Source organism: Eubalaena glacialis, chromosome 9, assembly GCF_028564815.1.
Source record: "Eubalaena glacialis isolate mEubGla1 chromosome 9, mEubGla1.1.hap2.+ XY, whole genome shotgun sequence".
In the NCBI taxonomy this organism is placed as follows: domain Eukaryota; kingdom Metazoa; phylum Chordata; class Mammalia; order Artiodactyla; family Balaenidae; genus Eubalaena; species Eubalaena glacialis.
In genome coordinates this window covers 36,710,080-36,733,803 of record NC_083724.1, presented here as the reverse complement: position 1 = coordinate 36,733,803, position 23,724 = coordinate 36,710,080, and the positions used below count along the sequence as shown (strand labels likewise).

General features: G+C 34.7%; 1 protein-coding gene across 4 annotated transcripts in view; it reads left to right on the top strand.

Annotated features, from left to right (window-relative positions):
- The first annotated feature begins 369 nt into the window (after window positions 1-369).
- Window positions 370-23,724, top strand: part of ZCCHC7 (zinc finger CCHC-type containing 7) — a 243,926-nt gene continuing 220,571 nt past the window's right edge. The window contains exons 1-2 of one of the 4 annotated variants that reach the window (XM_061201134.1): window positions 370-438; window positions 5,161-5,791. In XM_061201134.1, the coding sequence (XP_061057117.1) occupies window positions 5,182-5,791 (610 nt within the window). In that variant the 5' untranslated portion in view covers window positions 370-438; window positions 5,161-5,181. Of the gene's footprint in view, window positions 692-3,289; window positions 3,309-5,160; window positions 5,792-23,724 lie in introns of those variants that run through there. The other 3 variants (XM_061201133.1, XM_061201132.1, XM_061201135.1) reach the window with 3 other exon arrangements.

The window sequence follows — 23,724 nt, the reverse complement described above, 5'->3', positions numbered from 1 at the left end:
CGGGCTAAACCTCGCCCCGGAGCATCATGGTAGATGTAGTTTTTCTCGCCAGCACAGAAAGGCGCTAAGTCTCCCCGGTTTTGCTCGGTAAGTAGCATATATTCTGTGCAAGTCATTCAAACATGGTGTCCCCTGTCACAGATGCAGCTTAAGTATCTCTGAAAGAAGCCGTTGGGGGGAAGGACCAGAGCAAGACAGGCACATCAAGGGGAAGGGAAAGGGAAAGGGTTAATAGTTGTTACGCATGCGTACAGAAGGCCTGGTGGGTGGGCGGGACGGAAGACGACTCCCGGGAGCTGTGTTTTCCCCGGAAGTGCCTTCCCTTCTCCCGGGTCCGCGCGGACGCGGTTTTCTTACCTCATTTGTCCTCGCCCCTCCCCGTCCCTCTACGCGTTTTGGTTCCTGGTTGGTGCTTCCTGGTCGCAGCCGCGGCAGTGAGTATGTGTGTGACGGACCTCAAGCCGTCTGCGGCCGGGGGACCCCTGCCCACCGGGCTGTGGAACTAGCGCGTGTCCCCTCGCCGGCCTCCGCGTCCCCCCTGTGTCCCTCACTCGTGGCGGGGCTCGGCTCGTGGCCTCTCAGTCGAGCTCTGCTCCACGCGACTCCGCGGACCGGCTGGGGTGTCCGCTTCTCCCTGCCCCTTCAAGGCCTGAGGCCGTGGTTCAAAAATGGCTGGGCGCCCATGGCCTCGGTGAGGAGTGGCGTTTCTGCCTATTTTACCTCCAGCACTCCCCGAGGTTCCCCTGTCTTTTAGGAAAGCCGGTCAGTCAGTTAAACGCGAAGAGGGCTCGGCCTTTGAGGACCGAACAGTCCTGGGCCAAATCCAGCGTCAGCAGTCAGAAGCAGCAGCTGCAGCTGTGGGGACAGAAAAATTTCGGGAGATGGGCCCTTTCCCCCACGTAAAACAAGGAGACTTGGACTGTGTTCGCTGATTCCCTTTATCCTTCACATCTTAGCCGGCAGTTAACTTCAACTTTAAGAGCTGCTGGTGTAGTGGGAAAACTGGCTGAGTGGAGAGTCAGCAGGCCTGCGTTCTAGCCGGGGCTCCACCACCAACTCGCGCTGGTGACTCCAGAAATCTTCTCTTTAGGCTGTATTTACCTTGATTTCAGATTACGGGGTTGAATTAGGAGATCTTTTATGCGCAGTGAATAAATAAGCTTCTCAGAGCCCATTTCTCAATGTATAAAGTGAGTGTTCAATTTAATGACTTTCAGGTCCCTTCCAAAACTCTTGTGTTTTGAATTTTTAGGCTGTGTGTATATTTCAGACGGTATTGTGCTTTGGGGATGATTCACTATCGCTGTTTTCAAGAGAGTCTGAGGGTGGGAATAAACTGAGGAAGAAGTGGAAGTGAGGATTGTACAGTAGCTTCAAGGATAAGATACTGTGTAATAACAGGAAAAAGGGCTGAGGGAAAGGTGAAGGAAGTGTTTTGAGATAGGATTAGTTATTCTATAAAGACTTTATGTCAGGAACAGCTGGACTTGTCTGAATAAATTTAGCATTATTTTCTCCCACCAGCATCTTGTATTCTGTCTGAATTTTTTTGTGACCATTGTTTCCCACATTTGAATTCTCTGTCCCAGTTTGATTTACTTCAAATTGAAAGCCCATTCGAAGAGTGGGCAGAAATTTTAACACTAGAGTCAGTAGTGTTTCAAATCTGTCACTATTAGGATAGTTCACTAAGTCAGAAATTTTAATTTGAAATTAAAGTGTTAATCACGTTCTAAAGAAAACTAGGCTTGATATCAAGCTGTGAATTTGATTTAAATTTCCTTGAGATGGATAACTATCTCATCAAAAAGAAACATCTAGGCTAAAAGTTCTTTGAAGAGAAATAAGAGCACAAGGACTGAAATGACCAGTTGGTAGACTGTTAGAGCAGAAATGTTGGCTTTAAAGATTGTATAATAAAATCTGAAAGCTTAAATAAGCCTTAAGTTGTCTAGTTTAAAAAAAATCAGTGAATGAATACTGCTCTCACTTTTGAATGGCGAGAGCCTTTGCAGTTATTCTCTATAGCTATTTTATATTTGTTAAGCCATTTAAATTCTTCAGAGAAGTTTTATTCCCAAACTGATATTTTAAGTTCTTATATAAGAGCCTTCTTTTTTGGTCATGGCATTGCTATGGCCTTTGTGTACCAACTTGGGAAGCTCTTGGATGGTAAATTGACATTCAAATGTATGCTTTTCTTTCCAATTAAAATGCCTCTTTTATAGTTTTTAAACTCCACGGAAATAAAATGGATATTTGTTAGGTAAATTTAAGTGTTAGAACCACTGCAAATTTAGCTTTGAAGGAAGGTTTTTTTTTTTTAATCTTTATTTGAAATGATTATTATTTTTTTAATCAGGGAAATGTGAATCAGTTTTAGCTGTGTTCTTAACCAGCTAAATAACTTTGGATAGGCCTCCTTATCTCTTTGGACCTCAGTTTCCTTATATGTAAGTTGAGGAGGTTGATGAGATAATCTGAAAGGTCTCTTCCAGATTTAAAATTTTGTGACTCTCATAGGGACTTTATGTTATCTAGTTAAGTATGCTTGAGAATTGTGTACAATGACAAAAAGCTGAGAAGTCCTTCTGAATCAAGACAGTTATATACATACATATTTTTTTCATATTCGTCCTTGGAGTATGAATTTAAAAAGTTAACTTAATGCATTTGAATGTAATTAAAGTAGTAACATAAACCAAAACAGCCTCAGGCAAACCTTAACTCTGGCATACATAAGCTACATAAATAGAAGAGCCGGTTATGCTGAGCACAATTTTCAGTACAGAAGGTGCAAAATCCTCTTAAAGGCCATAGGGGCTAAATTGTTAAATTCATTTTTCTACATTTCAGGGAAAGAGATAAACCCTTAGACCCAAGGAAGTCTGTTTTTATTTTATTTCTGTAGTTTATTTTTGGCATACATTCACAGGTGTGCCTATGGCTCTATTCTTAATCCCTTTCCTTTGGGATGGCTCCAAGAGTAGTACAAATTTGTAACTCTGTCATTTAGCTCTTTAATTTTTTCTGTGCTGCACCGGAATTATGTTTTATCTTAAGTCCGCACTGGATCCTCAAGATGGATCCAGTGAGGATTTTGAAGGAAGCATAATTCCTTTGACTTCTTTTAGAATTAATTTACCTATTAAATAAAAAGGAAAGGATTCATCTTTTATTTGTATTCCTCTGAGGCTAACATTTCAATATAAACTGATAAATGCTATGAGCATTATTTTTCAGACAGCCACATTCAACTTGTATGACAACAGCATAGCAACCTGAAGGACAGTGCAAGAAGGGAACAGGTATATTGTACCTTTTAGAAGGAAAAAAAGGCATTAAAAGTTGGGTTCCCCCCCAGCTTTATTGAGATATAATTGACAAATAACATTAATTTTAAGGTGTACAACATGATGATTTGATATATGTATATATTGTGAAATGATTGTCACATTAAGTTTAGTTAACACATCCATCACCTCACGTATTAACCTTTTTTGTGTGTGGTTAGAACATTTAAGATTTACTGTCTTAGCAGATTTCAAATATACAATATTGTTAACTCAGAACTTTTAATCATCTTTTCCCCCCAGCTTTATTGAGATATAATTGATATATAACATTGTATAAGTTTAAGGTGTACAACAAAAGTTGGTTTCTTTATTTCTGTAAAACAAGAAACTCCAGCATGAGTGTAGTACATTTTTGGCTCTTGTTCGTTTGATTTTTGGAGTCAGCAGATTGTATCACCAAAAGTACCCTGCCATTTTGGGCAGAGAATTGATAAACTAAGAAAACAACTAGTCTTTCGAAATTGTATCTGTATAGCTAAAAGTAGAGTAGAAAGAATAAATTGTCATTTTTAATTGTTCTCTATACTGTGCTTGATTTTTTTTTTAACAAAAATGAGTTTTTTCCCAGCACTCTCATTTTGATCAGTGTTCCATTAGTACCTAATTGAAACATCTGTGTAGATTTTTGGTTGATGATATGAGAATCTTTGAAATAGTTGGAGACAACTACGAAATTCATCTCATCATAATTTTCATATTTTAGACACATATTAGATTTATTAGGGCTTTAGAACAAATACCTGATGATATTATTCATTTATTTATTCATTTGTTAGTTCAGCAGACCTTTATAGAGGTCTTGCTAAATGCCAGTTACTCTGCTTGGTTTTGGGGATCCATTGTTTAACAAAGCGCATATAGTTCCTGCCCTCCTGGGGTATGTGATTTGTGCTTGTGGGAGATTTACATTGCACTAGTAATTAGAAATGTGAATGTTTTGAAATGTAAAGTGCTGTGGAAACCTATAAAGGGTCGACAGTTTAGTCTGGTGGGTCAAGGAAAGCTTCCCGGAGGAAGTGATATTTAAACAGAGTTGAAGGATGAGCAGGATTTACTATGCTCACAGTAGGAGAGTAAAGTGCTCCTAAAGCTGAGTTTTACCTCTATTTTAGGTCTTTAGTTAGTTTGTATTTCATACATATCTTTATAGGTAGCACAGAAATAAACTAGGTTTATAGGTAGCACAGAAATAAACTAGGTTTATCAGCTATTTTTATGTATTCTTTTGGTCAAAGATCAGAAGGCCTGGAGATTAATTTTTTAATTGAGAAGAAAAATATACATCAAAACAGTAAATATGATAATTATGTCCTTTTGTGGATTTTAGTCATAATTGAAGTAATATTCCTGTGTGAGAGTGTATACCAGAAAAGATGAGATACAGAACCAGAACCAGGGAAAAGGTGAAGAATGGATGGAATAGTAGTGAGAATGACCTAAAATATTTTTGTGATTTTTAACATTGTGGAGAAAAAGTGATTGGTGTCTGAAACAGTGGATCTCAACCTGTTTTTCCTTTCTAACATACTTGTGAAATATAACATTTCCATTAATAACTGTAACTCAGTTTGTTGGCGGTAATTTTCATTTGGGAGGGGCTGGGCATTATTAGAGTGGGTCATAACAGAATTTAGAAAATCTTGAAAAATGGTACTACTCTAAAAGAAAAAGTTATTTTAATATGTCATTGAGAAAAATGATGGCTTTCACAGAAGTTAGCTCTAAGAGGTGATATCATTATGCACTAAACAGGCATGATCTGAGCTGTTAAAATATATTCTTTCTATGACTTTGTCTTTTACAGCATCAAGGTTACTGACTTTCCATGATGTTTGGTGGTTATGAGACCATAGAAGCATATGAAGATGACCTTTATCGTGAAGAGTCATCTAGTGAACTGAGTGTTGATAGTGAGGTGGAATTTCAGCTCTACAGCCAAGTTCATTATGCCCAAGATCTTGATAATGTCATCAAAGAGGAAGAACATGAAGTGAAGAACTCTGGGAATTCTGAATCATTCAGTAGTAAACCAAATCAGAAGAACTTAATTATCCTTTCAGATAGTGAGGTCATCCAGCTATCAGATGGGTCAGAGGTCATCACACTGTCTGATGAAGATAGTATTTATAAATGTAAAAGAAAGAATTTTAGAGTCCATGCAGAAGAAAAGACCCAAGGTCCTCCTGCTTTTCTTCATTCTAATGAGTTGGCAGATAAGAAATGCAAGAGGGATATTGAGGAGACTAAACCTGGAGAGAGATCAGGTACAATCCAAGAGGTCATGATTATAGAGGTCAGTTCAAGTGAAGAGGAAGAGAGCACCATTTCAGAAAGCGATAATGTGGAAAGCTGGATGCTGCTGGGATGTGAAGTTGATGATAAAGATGACGATATCCTTCTCAATCTTGTGGGGTGTGAAAAGTCTGTTAATGAAGGTTAGTATCATATTGGCCATTAAGAAAAGTAGTATCATCTTTAATAAGGAAGACTGCTTTTCCTAAACAAAAGACCATTAGGGTCTGCTCCATTTAATTCCTCACCTTTTGGTCTTGTTTTTTGGCTTGTTTTTCATGAGACTCTTTTACCAATGGCCACTTTAATGGTGGTCTGTCTGAACATCAGAAAAGTATGTCAGGATATCAAAGACACTCTGCTTCTGCTATAAGCAAATTCATAACTGCTTCTTCCTGTTTGGCTAGAGCCAGTTCTGGACCTGAAATCTTAGTTCCCCTCTCTCTCTGCTTGGTACCACAGGTGAGTACTCCATCCAACTGACATTGGCCCTATGCTCTTATTTGGCCATCCTCTGTTGGTTCTGCCTCTTCCTAAGTGATTTGCTTACCCAGGAGGTAGCCATATAGCAAGCATGGGGAATGCCTGGTATACAGAAGATATGGAATTAGTATTAAGATTTTTAGGAACTCCATAATCAGTAATGTGGGAAACTATGAAGAGCTGTAAGTCTACAGTAGACTGTAGGAGAGAATGCAAATTCTTGAGAGCCACATAATCGAGAATTGAAATTTTGGTGTTAGTTTTGTCTCTGTCACATGTAGTCATCAAGTATTGATGCTTATCCTTTTAAAAAGTCCCTTTCATTTTTCTCCCTTTATGCTTAATGTGTAGTCTCTTGCAATATTTTCCTAAATGATCTTTTATATCTTCCCTGTATGCTGTTGTTAAATTGGTAGTCTTGAAATGCCCTTTACTCAGTACTTTACTGCTGCTCCAAAACCTTTAATGGCACCCACTTGTCCTCAAAAGAAAATGATGATATTGAATATAGATCATGCTTTGGAGCCCCAGAGATTGACAAACTTTTTTTTTTTTAAGAGCCAGGTAGGAAATATTTTAGGTTTCCAAGGCATAGGATCGCCTAACTACTTAACTTTGCCCTTGTTGTAGGAAAGCAGCCATGATATCTGAAAAAATGAGATGGCTATTTCAACAGAATCTTATTTACAAAACAGGTGTCTGGCTCAGGCTGTAGTAGGCCAGCTCTGAGAATTTGACACCAAAAGGAAGAAAAGAAGTAGAATAGTAGCTAGAACATAGAGCAGAATCAAGTAAAGTTTTGTCAGAATAAGAGAGAGTTGATAATGTTTTTAGGTGGAAGGGGAAAATCTCTTGAAGGAGAAATTAAACATGTTTGGTGGATTGGGGTAAGGGAGGCAAATAAGAGATGGGCTCAGGTATATTGTCTGAATTAGTCTTAAAAGGGAAGAGACATTTAATTGCTAAATTACCAAATATTTATAGAGGTGGAGAAGAAAGAATAAATTCAGATGGATTGAGGTAGATGAGGGAATATATGAGGATGTGTTTGATTTTCTTGGGAAAATGAAAGTGGAAGTGGGTCTGGAATTGGGCAGAGGATACTTAGAGGCTTACAGTATGAGAAAGATGTTTAGGTGCTATGGGGAATACTGTTAGGCAGTGGATCCCAATATGTTGAAGATGACAACTTCTTTAACTTAAAAAAAATTTGTGGACCTCCTGCCCCACATAACTATAGTTATATTTTTAGTATTTGTTAATTGAGAAAATGCATATTAGCAAAAAGCTATTCAGTACATTCATACATGACTTTGTATTTTATTAACCACAACATTGTTTACACATTTGAAAAATATTGTATAAGGCCTGTCTGCAACATATATGGCCTTATATAAAGCATGCCTCTGGCTACCCATTGTGATAACTAATTCTCCAGCTCCCAGGAGTCTGAAGCTCATAGGTTGGAAATCATTGTGCTAACAAATCAACAATAAGAGAATAAAAGCCTTGCTTAAAAGTAGTATTCAATCAAAATTGAAACAATGTGAACTTTTAATGAACTCACTCTGAAGGATTTCATAACTTTTTCCAGTAATACCTGGGGCAGGGTGACAGAAACCAAAAGATCCAGGGTTAGGCAAAACATTACAGAACGTCAGAACAATCATTTAGCCTATTCCTTCTCTAAATTGCCTTCCTGTAACATGACACCTAGTTTCATCAAATACTAATGTGTTCATGATGATCAGCCACTTTTCTTGAATTCAAGTTCTGTATGTCCACTGTGCCAAATATTTCCATTTGGGTATCTTATTGTTATTTCACATTTACATACTGAAAATCTTGATAAATTGAAAAGAAGGCTTATCTTTCCACAGAAAGAGGAGCAGGTTAACTGGATGGTGGCTCATAATGTAACTAGGGTTTCTCAGGGCGAAATGAAAGGGATTGATGAGGGGTGGTGAGGACGGGGTTAAGGGTAGCTGAGCCATATGCAGATGAGGATTCTAGAGGAAAGGGAATGATGGACTTAGTCAGGTATGGCTTTTAGGAATGAAGAAAAAGTTGGTAATCAAGTATATAGAGAAATCTCTGGAAAACAATTTTAGTATTTTATGTTATAGACAATAAGAAGCATGGCTGTTCTTGAACTGTATTTTGGGGGGATAACTTGTGTTTATGGTATTTGTTTATTTTTTATTGAGGTGAAATTAACACAGAATTAACCATTTTAAAGGTTCAATTTGGAGGCATTTAGTACATTCACAATGTTGTAGAACCATTACCTATATCTAGTTCCAAAACATTTTCATCACATCCAAGGGAAACGCCAAAATGTTTTCACCACATCCAAAAGAAACCCTGCACCGATTGAACAGTCACTCCTCATAACCTCCTGCCCCAGACTCTGACAAGCACAAGTCTGCTTTCTGTCTATGGATTTACCTATTCTGGATATTTCGTGTAAATAGAATCATCCAGTATGTGACCTTTTGTGTCTGGCTTCTTTCACTTAGCATAATGTTTTGGAGACTTATGCATATTGTAGCACGTATCAGTACTTCATTCCTCTTTCAAGGCTGAATAATACTCTATTGTATACCTGCATTTTGTTTATCCATTTATCTGTTGATGGACATTTGTGTTTCTACCTTTTGGCTGTTGTGAATAGTGCTACTCTGGACATTCATGTACAAGTATTTACTTGAATACCTGTTTTGGGTATTCTTTTGGGTATAAACTAGGAATAAGATTACTGGCATTTCTCTGTTTCACTTTTTGAGGAACTGCCAAACTTTTCCACAGTGGCTGCACCATTATACATCCGCATCAGTAATGTATGAGGGTTCCAATTAACTGCAGTGGTTTTTATGATTGCTTGTCATGTTGCACATTTCTATTTGATTTACTGGTAGACTCTTTGTTATTTCTTAGCAACATTGGTAAAAATATTTATTTAAGACCTAAGTAATTCCAAGTAATTCTTGATTCCAAACATCAGTGTATGTTCCTACTATCCATATTGAAATTTATCCCTACTCTGTGCTCCTTGATCTACTAATGCCATAATCCTATTTTTTTCTAGTTAATAGGCAATATATTCAGTACTGATGCCTATTTGAGTGTGTTGTCACTTTCTAATCATTATTATCCCATTCATAAATAGACCTGGGGGTAGATCTGGTTCAGTTTGTATAATAGTCTTTAGAGAAAATATTTTTTCATATCAGTGGAAGTTTGTGGAAATTCTGGCATACTTTTGAAATGATGATGATTGTTAAACAGCAACAATAATGATTTTGTGTACTGCTCTCCCTCCTCCGCAAACCCCCCAAACTGTGGCATATTTGAAATATCAATATAATATAAGAGAAGAGATTAGTAACTCCTTGAGGACAGGTGTTTTCCTCAGAAGCCTTCTTAATACTATTTAGAGTAATTCTTTGCCCTATATATTACTTTGTTTTTCATTAATTGCTAAATGATCAAACACTTATTGAGCATCTACTCTATGTAGAATACATAGAGGGGATTTAAAGTGGTAAAAGACATAGTTTTAGCCTTAAGTGGCTTGGTGTTTCATTGAAGAGACAAAATATAATAAGCTTAAGTAATTTATGGAAGTCTCTTCTTAACCATTGGAGTTAAGTCTCTCAAAATCCTGGGGATAGATGTGGTTGAAAACTTAAAACTTTTTAAAAAATAGGATTAGTGAATTTGAGGTAGTACATGAAGGTCTGAAGGACTATGTAAGTACATCCATATTTTCCATTGTTAAGTTTGTAGTAATGAGTGCAGCACCACTCTTGCTCTGTGGAAATGTGAGGCTCTTTTGCACTACTTCAGTTTCAGTGAGATGCGTAAACGTTTGTTTTGCTTTAATACACAATTAGAATACACAATCAGGCAGATAATATACAACCAGGAGACATTTTTTCCCTCTTGTTTTCTTCCTCTAAATGTTAAATACTTTTCTGATTTTATGATCTGAAGCTGTCGATTAGCTTCCTTGGGTTCCATGGAGGCCTTGGTGATGTAGCACTCAGGTAGTGTGCTCAGCCTAGCTTTCCTCATTATATACAGCTTTATGATGAGGGCTCTGCTTATAATAAATCCATGCCAAAACACAGGCCTTCAGTACCTGTTACATATGACTCTCAGCCCTCGCTACTGATGGGTGTAGGAGTTTATTTCTAAAGTCTAGAAACAAACTTCATTTGCTTCACTTTCTTTACTCTTTCCTGACGCTTCTTTATGTAAATGATACCTGCTCTGTCATTTGTCTTCCTTTTAAAATTCTCACCCTTTACTTTCTTTAGTTTATTATCCCCAGTAGGAGTGGCTTGCAATTCTCCTTTATTAGAAAGACAGATTTCTTGGTTGAAGACAAGATGCACCGAAGGAAATCAGCATGTTTTTTAATTTGTCAGGGAGATCTCTAGTTTGGGAAGGATTATTGTATATGACAGCCAAATGATGGGAATAAGTGCTATAGGAGTTATACATGAATAATCACCAACTTATTTTCCTGCGGAGGGAAGGATATTATTAGCTCTAGGAGTAATTGTTAAATCTTTGTTAATTTTTAACTATGGAAATTTTAAAGTATACAAAACTGGAATGTCGTAATGGTCTCACTGTTCCATAAACCAGCTTCAACAATTATCAACTTATGACCAATCTTTTCTCATATGTAACTCCATGTCCCTGTATTATTTTGAAGCAAATCACAGTCATCATATCATTTCATTCATTTATTTATATACATATACATACATATATACATTTCAATATGTATTTCTAAAAGATAAGTTTTCTTTTTAAGAAACAATCATATTATTATCACACCTAAACAAATTACCAATAATTCTTTTATCATTAAATAACCAGCCTTCAGTTTTCAGCCTTCAGATTTCCCTGATGGGCTCTTAATTTTTTTTCCTACAGTTTATTTGAATCAGATCTATTTATTGTAGTTGGGTGGTAACTTGTGTCCTTTAATCTTAGGTTCCTCCTTTATCTCTTTCTTCTATGTGTTTTTTTTCTTCCTTATAAATTAATTGTTATACTAACTGGATTGTTTATCCTCTAGAATTCCCTGAGTTTGAATTTTGTGATATTGTTTAACATACTCCACTGTCCCCTGTATTTCCTATGAATTGGTAGTTAGATCTAGAAGCTTAATTAAATTCAGGTTTCTATCCCTGTGATTGTGCTATCAGCTAGACACATAGATAGGTTCATTTGTTTCATTTTGCTTTTCATATGTTAATATTTAGTATTACCTCTTAAAAATTCAGTTTGTTTCATAATTATGTAAAATATTTAGAACGTTCCAAATTCAAATCAATAAGACAAGGTAAAAAATATTCAGAGATGTCTACCTTCTGTCCAGTCTTCATTCTTTTTTTTTTTTTTTTTTTTTTTAAACATCTTTATTGAAGTATAATTGCTTTACAATGGTGTGCTAGCTTCTGCTTTACAACAAAGTGAATCAGTTACACATATACATATGTTGCCATATCTCTTCCCTCTTGCATCTCCCTCCCTCCCACCCTCCCTATCCCACCCCTCTAGGTGGTCACAAAGCACCGAGCTGATCTCCCTGTGCTATGCGGCTGCTTCCCACTAGTTATCTATTTTACATTTGGTAGTGTATATATGTCCATGACACTCTCTCACCCTGTCACATCTCACCCCTCCCCCTCCCCATATCCTCAAGTCCATTCTCTAGTAGGTCTGTGTCTTTATTCCCATCTTGCCACTAGGTTCTTCATGACCTCTTTTTTTTTTTTTCCCTTAGATTCCATATATATGTGTTAGCATACTGTATTTGTTTTTCTCTTTCTGACTTACTTCACTCTGTATGACAGACTCTAACTCCATCCACCTCATTACAAACACCTCCATTTCATTTCTTTTTATGGCTGAGTAATATTCCATTGTATATATGTGCCACATCTTCTTTATCCATTCATCCGATGATGGACACCTAGGTTGCTTCCATGTCCTGGCTATTGTAAACAGAGCTGCAATGAATATTTTGGTACATGACTCTTTCTGAATTATGGTTTTCTCAGGGTATATGCCCAGTAGTGGGATTGCTGGGTCATATGGTAGTTCTATTTTTAGTTTTTTAAGGAACCTCCATACTGTTCTCCATAGTGGCTGTATCAATTTACATTCCCACCAACAGTGCAAGAGTGTTCCCTTTTCTCCACACCCTCTCCAGCATTTATTGTTTCTAGATTTTTTGATGATGGCCATTCTGACCGGTGTGAGATGATACCTCATTGTAGTTTTGATTTGCATTTCTCTAATGATTAATGATGTTGAGCATTCTTTCATGTGTCTGTTGGCAATCTGTATCTCTTCTTTGGAGAAATGTCTATTTAGGTCTTCTGCCCATTTTTGGATTGGGTTGTTCGTTTTTTTGTTATTGAGCTGCATGAGCTGCTTGTAAATCTTGGAGATTAATCCTTTGTCAGTTGCTTCATTTGCAAATATTTTCTCCCATTCTGAGGGTTGTCTTTTGGTCTTGTTTATGGTTTCCTTTGCTGTGCAAAAGCTTTTAAGTTTCATTAGGTCCCATTTGTTTATTTGTGTTTTTATTTCCATTTCTCTAGGACCTGGGTCAAAAAGGATCTTGCTGTGACTTATGTCATACAGTGTTCTGCCTATGTTTTCCTCTAAGAGTTTGATAGTGTCTGGCCTTACACTTAGGTCTTTAATCCATTTTGAGTTTATTTTTGTGTATGGTGTTAGGGAGTGTTCTAATTTCATACTTTTACATGTACCTGTCCAATTTTCCCAGCACCACTTATTGAAGAGGCTGTCTTTTCTCCACTGTATATGCTTGCCTCCTTTATCAAAGATAAGGTGACCATATGTGCGTGGGCTTATCTCTGGGCTTTCTATCCTGTTCCATTGATCCAGTCTTCATTCTGTTCCCACCCTTCCTCTTAGGGGTAACTGTTAAGAGAAAATTGATAGTTTGTCCTTACATTAAAAAAGTATAAGCAAATATGTATATATCTTCATATCCTCCCTCCACCTTCTTGAAGTAAACAGTAGCATATGATCTACACTTTGCTCTACCTTTTTTTTTTTCTCTTAACAGTATATCCTGGAGATCAGTCCATAATAGTACCTAAAGATATTTCTCATTTCTACGACTATGGACTATTTTTGTGTCTTCTACACTAATCTGAGCTGGACACATGAGGCATGTAACAAATACTTTTTGGAAGTGAATGAATAGTAATTTTAAATAGTTGATGAATAATATAATTGTTACAGTTTTAAAATGTATTTTAAATAAATGTATTATAGCCTAAGTCCACTTTCAGAAGCATGCTTTATACCTATACTTATACTCCTGGTCTTACCGTTTCTTTCTCATTTAGTAATTTTGAAAGATTTAGATTTAGCAAAAAATTAAATAGGTTCAGATTTTAAAAGGAAAATACCTTTTAAAGAATGAAGAGTTCAGCATTTTTAAAAGTGGAAGAAACCTGTTAGTTCCTAGTGTACGTGACTGTTATGGTGTAGAACTTTACATTAATGTAGAACTCCTTCAGTATGTACAGTTGGGTACATCGTTCTTTTATAATAGTTTGTCAGCATTTGGCACATAGTGGGTACCTAGCAAATCTTGGGTGAATTTAATTGAAGTCTACCTTTCCGTATAGAATAGTACTCTTTACATAGTACTACATGAGGTTGAAGTGAAATTATGGCTTTAGTAAAGTAAAATCATGAAGTAATTGATTGAAATTGAAGTATAATTATGGCTTTTAACGACTTAGTGCAGTAAGTCTTTTAACTGTTTTTGTGTCAAGTCACTTTCACCCCTAAAAAATATGCACATAAAAGTTTTGGATACATTTTCAGAAGTTGAAGAACTCATCTAGAGGCAATTGCTGAATTTATAAGGCACTCAACCAAGACTTGATAACTAATTAAAATTTGAGTAGACTGGATTACCTACTTGAATTTAAGTTTTTCAAATACGTCATATTTTATTTGATCTGGGTCTTTATATATGCCTGGATCAGTTTCTACCTTGCCTCGCTGATACCTACTCATCCCTCAAGTCTTAGTTTAAAGTTTACTTCTGAAATGATGTAATGGACATAGGTTCTCAGTGGTGGCTACTAGGTCTTTTACAGCTCCATAGTTGACTACCTGTGACTTTGGGTAACTTAATTCCTTTACTGGGAAAATAATAAATTTTATTTCATTAAGGTTATAAGCTAAAATGAGACAATGGATAGACTAAATTAATGTAATAGGAAAATATTTTGACAAAACTCCTAACTACAGGATAAGTTCACTATCACTGTGGCAAGCATGGGCATATAGCTTCTACTTGGTTTTTTTAAATTAGAAGTTCTCAGATTTTTTGGTGAACCCAAGTTGTTTTTGAACAACATGTCTCTAGTATGGCACTTTATTTGAATAAATTTTATTTGATTTGGTGACATTTTATGATCTACTAGTTAAAACCTAAATCATCTGAAGTCTTAAAATCAATCCAACAATTACTTACTGGATGCTTACAATGTACAGGCACTAGACCGTTAAGATGTTGGGATTCAAGAAGTGCTATGTAGTCCCTGCCTTTAGAAACCTTAAAGTGCATGACAATATGGAAAGTCCACTCTATTACCAGAGTTAAATACATTTCTACAAATACAAGAGATGTCCCAGCACATACATAATCATTTCCAGATGAATGTAATAGACTTTTTAAAAAAGATTATTACAGATAGGCAAAGTACAAGAGTGAATTGAAAAGTAACCCTTTGAACTCAGTCTTGAAGAATGGATAGGATTTAACGTTCAGGTTAAATGCAGGGTGGAAGAATAAAAGCTGAAAACCCTAAAACTATATGGTACCATTAATGTTTAATTAATGGCTTAATACGTGGCTGGGTATGATTAAACATTTTAATAGCATGTCCTTTCAGAAACCACCTCAGCCTAAATGAGAAAGGGTATTTATGTTCTGCATATGCTGTTGGAAGATTTCTTGGTTATTATTTTATTCCAATATTTTCCACCTATTTCTTGCTCATATGTCTCCTTTTTTTTTTCTTTTAAAAAATTGGATATCTCATGCAACTTTATGGCAGATAGAAAAATTTTCTCAGACGGACCAGATGCTATATGTTAGTCAAAGGACATGACCGGCTGCTTAAAATGTGTGTTTTATGCAAGGCTGTTCAAAGTAGAGCATGTCGTGAAATATAACTTTGACTTGTCATAGCTTGTGTTCTTTACCATCTTTTAACATAGAAAAGGAACACATTCTGTTAGTTTGGAAATATGAATAAATTAAACTTTCCTTTCAATGCTCTTCAAATCTTCAAGGTGGTATTTTTTGCCCCCTTTCTGCATTCATCAGATAACCAGTCAGTCATAGGGTCTTTTTTTTTTTTTTTAATAAATTTATATATTTTTGGCTGCGTTGGGTCTTTGTTGCTGCGCGCGGGCTTTCTCTAGTTGCGGCGAGTGGGGGCTACTCTTTGTTGTGGTGCGCAAGCTTCTCATTGTGGTGGATTCTCTTGTTGCAGAGCACGGGCTCTAGGCACATGGGCTCTAGAGTGCAGGCTCAGTAGTTGTGGCTCACGGGCTTAGTTGCTCCACGGCATGTGGGATCTTCCTGGACCAGGGCTCGAACCCGTGTCCCCTGCATTGGCAGGCGGATTCTTAACCATTGCGCCACCAGGGAAGTCCAAGTCATAATTTCTTGAGAGATCTTATGGCCTAATAGGTCGTAAGAGTGGGTTGCTGTTTGACATACTTCTTATGGATGTATAGTTTAATTTCTGCCTTATAATTGAAAAGTGGCCGCATGCTAGAGTTCTGGTAACCGAGAACACCAAAGAGCTCCCTCCCTGATGTTTTCAGCTTTTGTAAGCGTGCACTACACAATTCCTAAAGCTGCTTTTGAACTGTGTAGTTGTAGCATGTCACCTTACACTTAACTATTGTGAGGGCATCTTTTTATTTAATTTCTAATTAGCATAATGACTTGAGCTGTGTTATTCACTGTTCCATGGTGAAGTTGTCATAGGGAGAGAAGAAATAAAAATGTTCAATTTCAACTTTACTTGTGAATGGAATGAAGTTTGAAAGCCTTTTATTGCCATTGTTCAGCAGACTGAAAATCTCATTAGAAATCCCAGAAATGCAAAGGCAGCTTTGGGTTGGATTTTAATAACATTTTGGAATGTTGGTATTGTATGTCGCTAATTTTTGTGATTTCATTGTTGATCAGCAACTTAGCTATGCATTCTTCCAAAGTCAACTTATGACTTTTAGCCTAAATTCATTTACAGTAGCTTTTCTTTTCTACAGTAATAAGTACCTAGGGAGAGAATTAAATTTTACTTTTTTTTTTTTTGACGTTTCTCTTAGAAACTGATTAGATTTTCATATAAGATACACTAAATTTGTTGGAAACTGCATGTAAGATAATAGCATGCTATAAGAAAATAACATGTTTATTGAACTAATGACTTAGTTTTGTTACCATTAAAATATTAGTCATCTTCAGGTCTACCTTTTTTTTTGTTTGGTTTTGAAATGGAGAAGCATAAAATAAGATGGCAAGATTTTCGTTCTTATCTAATTGTCATAGGAAGTTGAATCCTGATGTCTGGGTAAAGAGTGTTTAAATATAAAATTCTTATAGCTGTTTGCTATAAAAATATTGTATATAGAGATCACTTGTCTAAGAAGATAAGTATAATTTATAGATAGTATGGTCAGAAGGTAGAATTTGATATGAACTATATACGATTAGACTGTCAAACATTTTTCAAAAGAAGTACAGAAATGAGAACATTTACTTTTTTTCCCCTTGTAAGAGTAAAGGCTACTCAGAAAATTCATGACTTAAGTTGATCCTGTTTTTAAGACTTTGCTAAATTTGTATTTAATTTCAGGGTAATTTACTAATCTCTTGCTAATTTCCTCTTGGTTGTTAACACTTAAGTAAAAGTGTTGACTTATTGGAAGTTTTTTAGCCAGAAGTTTTTAATCTCTTAAGCGTTTTGTTATAAATTAAAGTTATTGTCATGGTTCAGTTTTTGGCATTTTGAGTTACTTGCCAGATTGTTGTTGATTCTGCTGATAATAAGGAAATGAATATTTTAATTGAGCATCCACCATGTGTAAGGTCACATTTTCTTTTTAAATTATACAGATACACTTAAGAAAATCTACAAGAATAGATGTGACTTGTTTTTTAGTTTTTGAATCTTGATCTAAAAGCATTAGCTCTGGATAGAGATGTAATTCTGGGGATAAAAATTATTTTTGTAATACATATTTGGATTCAAATATAAAGGCAGTCTAATAATGGGTTATTTAAAAGTGGATCTTGTCTGATGTGTGTACCTTTTATTTCTATGACATTTTTACATTAGAATTTCATAGTTTTGTTATAGTTTTGAAAATTAGTTAACGGTGGACTTGAGAGCATCTGCTCTCCCCATCTTTTGCAAATACATTTTAAGGGAAGACAGCATAATTCTATAATGGGAAAAAATTTTTACTCTTCCCTTCTGCTTTTGCCTAAATATATAGTCAACTTATAATTACCTCAAGATGAAAGAATGCTGTTTAGAGCTACTCATTGAGAGAAACTGTTTTGTTGGGAATCCCTTAAAGTGCGTAGGTCACTTCTGATTTTGCTTTGTAACTAGCGCCTGTTACAGAATTATCTACTCTAGGGAGGGAAAGCCCCAATTTCTAGACGACTTTTCAATACTCTTTCTATATTTTTAGTTAATGAGAAACTCTAAAGATGTAGGAAACAGACTGGTTATGGCTGATAAATAAGATTGTTAAAGTAAGTCAAAAATTAGGCTTTGAAAAGTCAGGTGAGAGGAATTCAGGATATAAATTCGCAAATTTAACTGAAGAAAGGTTTTATTTAAAGAAAAGGTGTGCAATCATATCAATCTTGTAACTCCTTGTATTGCACTAGCTATTTTTTATTGTTAGATGGTCTGATTTAAACAAAAATGAACTTTGTCAGTGGTTTTATTTAGAAATAGCATTACTTTCTACTTTTAAGGAGGATTTTAATTGTCAATAAAATTTCATTGTTGAAAAATCACCTCACTCCCATATAATTAGTATTTTGTTCTTCATTCAATACCCTGTATCTAGTCCACCCCTTTTGGGTTTGCTTTGAAAACTATATAAATTTTGTGGGAGAATAAATATAACTTATGTATTGCTATAAATGTATTCTTATTTGAATCTAGTATGATTGGTTTTTATGTGTATGAAATACTTCCCTAAAAACATAATATTCAACCTAAATGTTCTAGATAGGTGAGTTACTGGTAAAAAATCCATCAGGTCTTAAGTTGTGGAATATTTGTATTGGTACTTAAGACCGTGACTGCTTTGGTTGTTGTATAAGTCCCTTTATTCTTCTGTCTGAGATGTTCTAGTTTGGGAAATTTCCTTTATTATCAGATTTAACAGATGAAATGTAATGGTTGTACCACAGATCATCTAATTTTCAACTTTTGGTTAAACTAACTTTGGTATATAGTTCTTTATGGATAGTCAAAGAGGAGTTGTGTTCAGCTGTGTGATTGTGCCACCACTTAAGTTAACATCAGCAGCGAAGGGTCTCATCTCTGACTTTTCTTCCTTTCATTAAATTTTTCAATTGCTTTTAACATTATTTAAGTATAGAAGGAGATAGAATTGTAAAACAAATTTCTGATTTGCTGATTCTCAATATTTAGCAGTGGGGATCCTTTTTCTTCCTTTAGCTATATCACATACATATGTATATTTTGATTTAAGGGGAAAAACTTAATTTTCTTTATGTATGATGTGGATACAGTTATTGTTTATTATTTTTTAAAGTTAATAAAACTAATCTCAAAAGATCTTTAGTAGTATACCTGCAACCTCAGCAGTCCCTTTTTATCTATACAGATTTCCCTGCCTATTGTGGCCGTTTGCTCTAATTTAAATTTCCCATGGCTTTGGGTTGCAGAGTTGGTTTTCTGCAAGAGTGCCCATGCTTACATGGTCATATATTCTGGGTGACTTTTCCACTTTTTCTTTTTTGTTATTTTGTTGATTGCTAAAGGGAAAGAGGATTTTTTTTTTTTTTTTTTACTTGTTTCTTTGTTTTGATCTTTCTTCCTTAGCCTATCTATTTGAGTGTTGTTTTGTTTTGTTTTGCAGATTGGGAAGAATTATTGTGTGGACTTAGATCCATGGGGAGTAGCAGGGAAAAACTAATTTTGTTCTTGGTTTTGTTTTCTTAATAACAGTAGCAATTTAATTTTTGAGCCATTGAGAAGCTCAAAAGATACGTTAGCTTTATGCATGAAATTGATAGAAAATTATTAATCCCGAAATTTTCTGTTCATGGTCGCTCTACTGTTGGAATAAAAATGTTATGTTATAGTTGAACTAAGTAAATCCTAAAAATACTAATTAGCAGTATATAGTACTGTTAAAGATTTTAATTTAAATATTATTGTATATTCAAAAGTTATTCATAGGAAATCAGTTGTAATCTGTTACGTGATTTCTTTTTTCATGCAGTTTTTGTTGTCGATGGTGTGTATATATTCAAATAGACATATGAATATACATTTGACTGGAAACATACATTTTTAACTTGACCAGATTTAAAAGTTTGCTTATTCCTGCAAAACATGCTTATTTTTCAAATATGAAGAATTTTGTTTTATGAAACAACTTTATGCTGCTGAATGTTAAGTCCTTGGAGAAGTGCTGTGGCAATTTAAATATTGGGTAATTCAGTACTAATGTAAGGGAAAAGTAGAGGCCTCTAGTCCTAACATCTCCCCCAAATATTTTTTCATTAGTATCTGAAGACTTTAAAATATCAAATTAATGTGGTCAAAGCTACTTCTGTTTTACATTTGTGAGGGTGCCATCACACAGTAGCATTATTTAACTGGATTTTGTATTTATTAAATTAATATACAATAATAAAAAGATCCTTTTTAGCATTTAAGAAATTGTAATAATTTCCCAATATACCAGAAAAATGTTGTTATGATATACTGTTAACTAATCGGCTAGGAGAACTTTCTAATTTGATAAAAAGGATGAAAAAGGATTAATTTTGATATGCATAATTTTAGGGGTTTTTGTTTTTTTAATTGATTATATACCATGGCAGTGAAATATCTAAAATTCTCTTTCTGGTTGTCTGTTAAGTACTTTGGGAATTGGGGTGAGGGCAAGTTTTCTTTCTGTGTCTGCTAATTATTTTTTCTTGTGAATTTTACTGCTCCTAGCATATGAAACTGATTTATAGAATTTGCTATTACCGAGAAAAAAAGAGCATTATTGAAATTTTGTTTCTTTTAACTATTATTTTCTAGTTACTGTATTTCACATTTTGATTTCTACCAAATGACTCCTCAAGAAGCAATTTCTTTTGAAAAACAGTGAGAGTTTCAAACTAAGAAGAAAATGTATACTGATAGTCTTATTATTTATTGTTTGTTCATGGCAATTAAGATAATCTTTTGAATTTCTGCTCTTTAACCATATTAGAGGCTTCATAAGTTTGTAAAATTATTCTCCCTAGTTCTGACTAGTATTTTAAAAGGTATTTTATAAGTTTGTACTTGATATTCATATGTGATTACTGAGAAAAACAAATAGCTTGTAAAATGTATTTGTTTCTAGTATTTCCATCAAATCAGGGTATAATCTGTGAGATGAAAAGTGATCCAATTGTGAAAGTATGCAGCTTTTAAAATAACACAAAATTCTTCTGTTAACACGTTTTACCAGCAAATGTTCGTGTAAAATGTTATTAGTTCTTAAAGCTTATGCATAGACTTTCTTGTGTGTGGCTTTTCATAGGAGAGCACTATAGAGCCGAACTTGAAATTTATTAAAGAAAGAACAAACTGGTGAAATGCTTTCATGCTATTAAAAAACTTCACAGACAATTGTCAGACAACTTTTTTTTTTTAAAGGTCATGATTGCCTGGTGCCTTTTCCAGTCTTTATTTGAAACTCCTGTTTTGTAGGATTTCTTTTTTGTTCTCCCTCTCCTTTTTCTTTTGGCAGTGGGTGGAAGATTCTTTTAAAACTGAATGGCTAAACATGTATAGTAACTATTAAAGTATAATGGAAATACTTTTATTCTTGATATTTTTTAGGCCAGAAAATGCTGTGAAGGTAAGCCAGTTAGGGTAAAATTACATTGTGCAGTATGGAAACTGTTCAGAGTTTTCTGTTTAGAAAAGTGGGCTCTTGAGTTTGGGCTTAAAATAGGGGTTGTTTGTGAAATATTTTGCAGTTCTCTTATAGGTTGGTGAGTTTGAGGTTGTTTTTAATATTTTAGTGTTCTAGTTGATTGTTGGTATTTCCTGAAAAATAGTATTATGTATATGGGAGAAGATAGGGGGTGAGAACAGAATAAGAACTGGGGGGAAAGAAAACCTCCTTCCCCAAATGTTGCCACCTGACAGGTGGAGATTATCTGCCATTATAGATTTTCAAAACAGAGTACTTAACTCTTTTTCTAAGAGTTCACATAAACTTTGACATATTTCACAAAGTGCGATTGTGATAAGTATTACAATTTTAACTCTGGTCTTTATCCTAAATTTAAGGCTTACAAAATTAATCAAAAATGCCTTGAGGCTAATTGCTAATGTTCAATTAAGTTACTGTGTTCAGTTAAGTAACAGTTCTTTGACTATAGTATTTGTTTGATTTTATTAATATGATAAGCTAAGATTATAAAAGGTCTATAAGAGTACAGAAACTGAACTATGCGAAATTAATTTTTATATTTTGCCATAGAGACAAAATATGTCTTGGTGTGTAGTAATTTTTTTCTTAGTATTATATGGACATCTATTGGCTTTCAGCATATGGGAAATTTAAACCTTTTAATATTAAATATTGGCAGTCATACTTTTTTTTAAATTGCAAAAACTTCAGGCAAATATGTAAAATATGCTAGTGGTTGGTTTATTTAGATTTTAAGTGACTAGACTTTGTGAAATAGGAATAAAGCCTGGGATCTTATTTAATCTAAGAAAATATACTTAATTTAAAAGTATTACTGTTAGAACTAGAGAAATCTTTTCAAATATAGTAAATCCATATCCATAATTACTTTAAATCACTAGTTAGAGAGGAAGGTATGAGATGCTAATATCTTTGTTGGAAGTCATAAACTGTTTTGAAAAGGGTAAAAGGGGAAAAGTAAACTGCTTTCAGGCAGATTCATGTCATTTTGACATTGGATGTTATTCGTGGGTTCATGTTACAAAAACCTACAAAACTTAGGTGTATTTTAATTCAGTAGGCTCGCTGAAAACTGTTTTGTGATAAAGCTAGAAAATTTATAAATTTTTTTTCTTGTTTAAAGCTTAGTGATTCATCTTGTTGCTTGTCTCAGTCTTCTTAATTTAGACATATTGTGATTATTTGTTTTAAAAATTTATTTCCAGTAAAATGTTATCGCTTGGATACATTTTCACTGTTTCTATTACATTTTATCCATCTATGACATCTTATCAGCCAGCTATTACTATTTTATTGTTCTTTTTGTGGTGGTGTTGTAAGGTACAGACTTCACATCTAAAGTAAGAGCTAGTGTATATTACAGTGTATATGACCATTTCTAATTTGACCTGTTACTGTAAAGAAGGCTAACAAGTGTGTGTGACTAGCCCTCCCCTTCTGGAGCAGTTGAAAACAGGCCTCAGAAGACTCAAAGGAATTCTTTTAACTCCTAGCAGGGCCACGGGGTCAATGTCAGATTTAGTCATGCTGTTATTTTAGCCCAGTGGTCCAGAGAGATGACTGAAAAGTGAGTCTTTTATTTCTTTTTTTGTGTGGTTATTAACAGGATTAAATGTAAGCCATTGTGTACTTAGTACCAATTAGTTTCTCATCTGAGAGGTTCATTATGATTTTTTGTCAGCCTTCGTCTTGTAATATTTGTTTCATTGTTTGATTAGTTAAGGGGCTGAATGGAATAAAGAAAAGTTTTATAGCAGTACTTTTAAATTCATTGAGCATTTTAATAAGTAGTCAACTTTTCAGATACGTAGACCTTGATTAAAAAATGGACCACGTTGAAAATGGGCATGGAAGATGGTGAAGTTAAGTAAATTGTTAAAAATTTTTCTTTTCCTGTTGTACTTTTCTTTAGTTTTAAAAATAGACTCTCTTTGTTACATCAAATAATACTTTTATATTTTTAGAAGTTTGCTTTGGTTCTTATACATATGTCTAAAAATATGTTCCGTTTGCTGTGAGTATGTAATGGTTGTTTGGGAGGCACACACGCCAAAAAAAACCCTTCCAAATTAAAAAACCCTTATAATTTCTAGATTGGAAACATAGATTGAGCTATTAAAAACAGAACGTAAGAATTCTAGAATAAAGATAATTGTCAGGTGTAAACAGGCCTTAATTTGAAGGGAAGCAGCCTGGAAGTTGATTCTTTATGCTATTATAAATAAGTAAAAATGCCAAGTTGTATGAGTTCAGAGAAGAGGAGCATACCTAACTTTTTAAATTACTTATT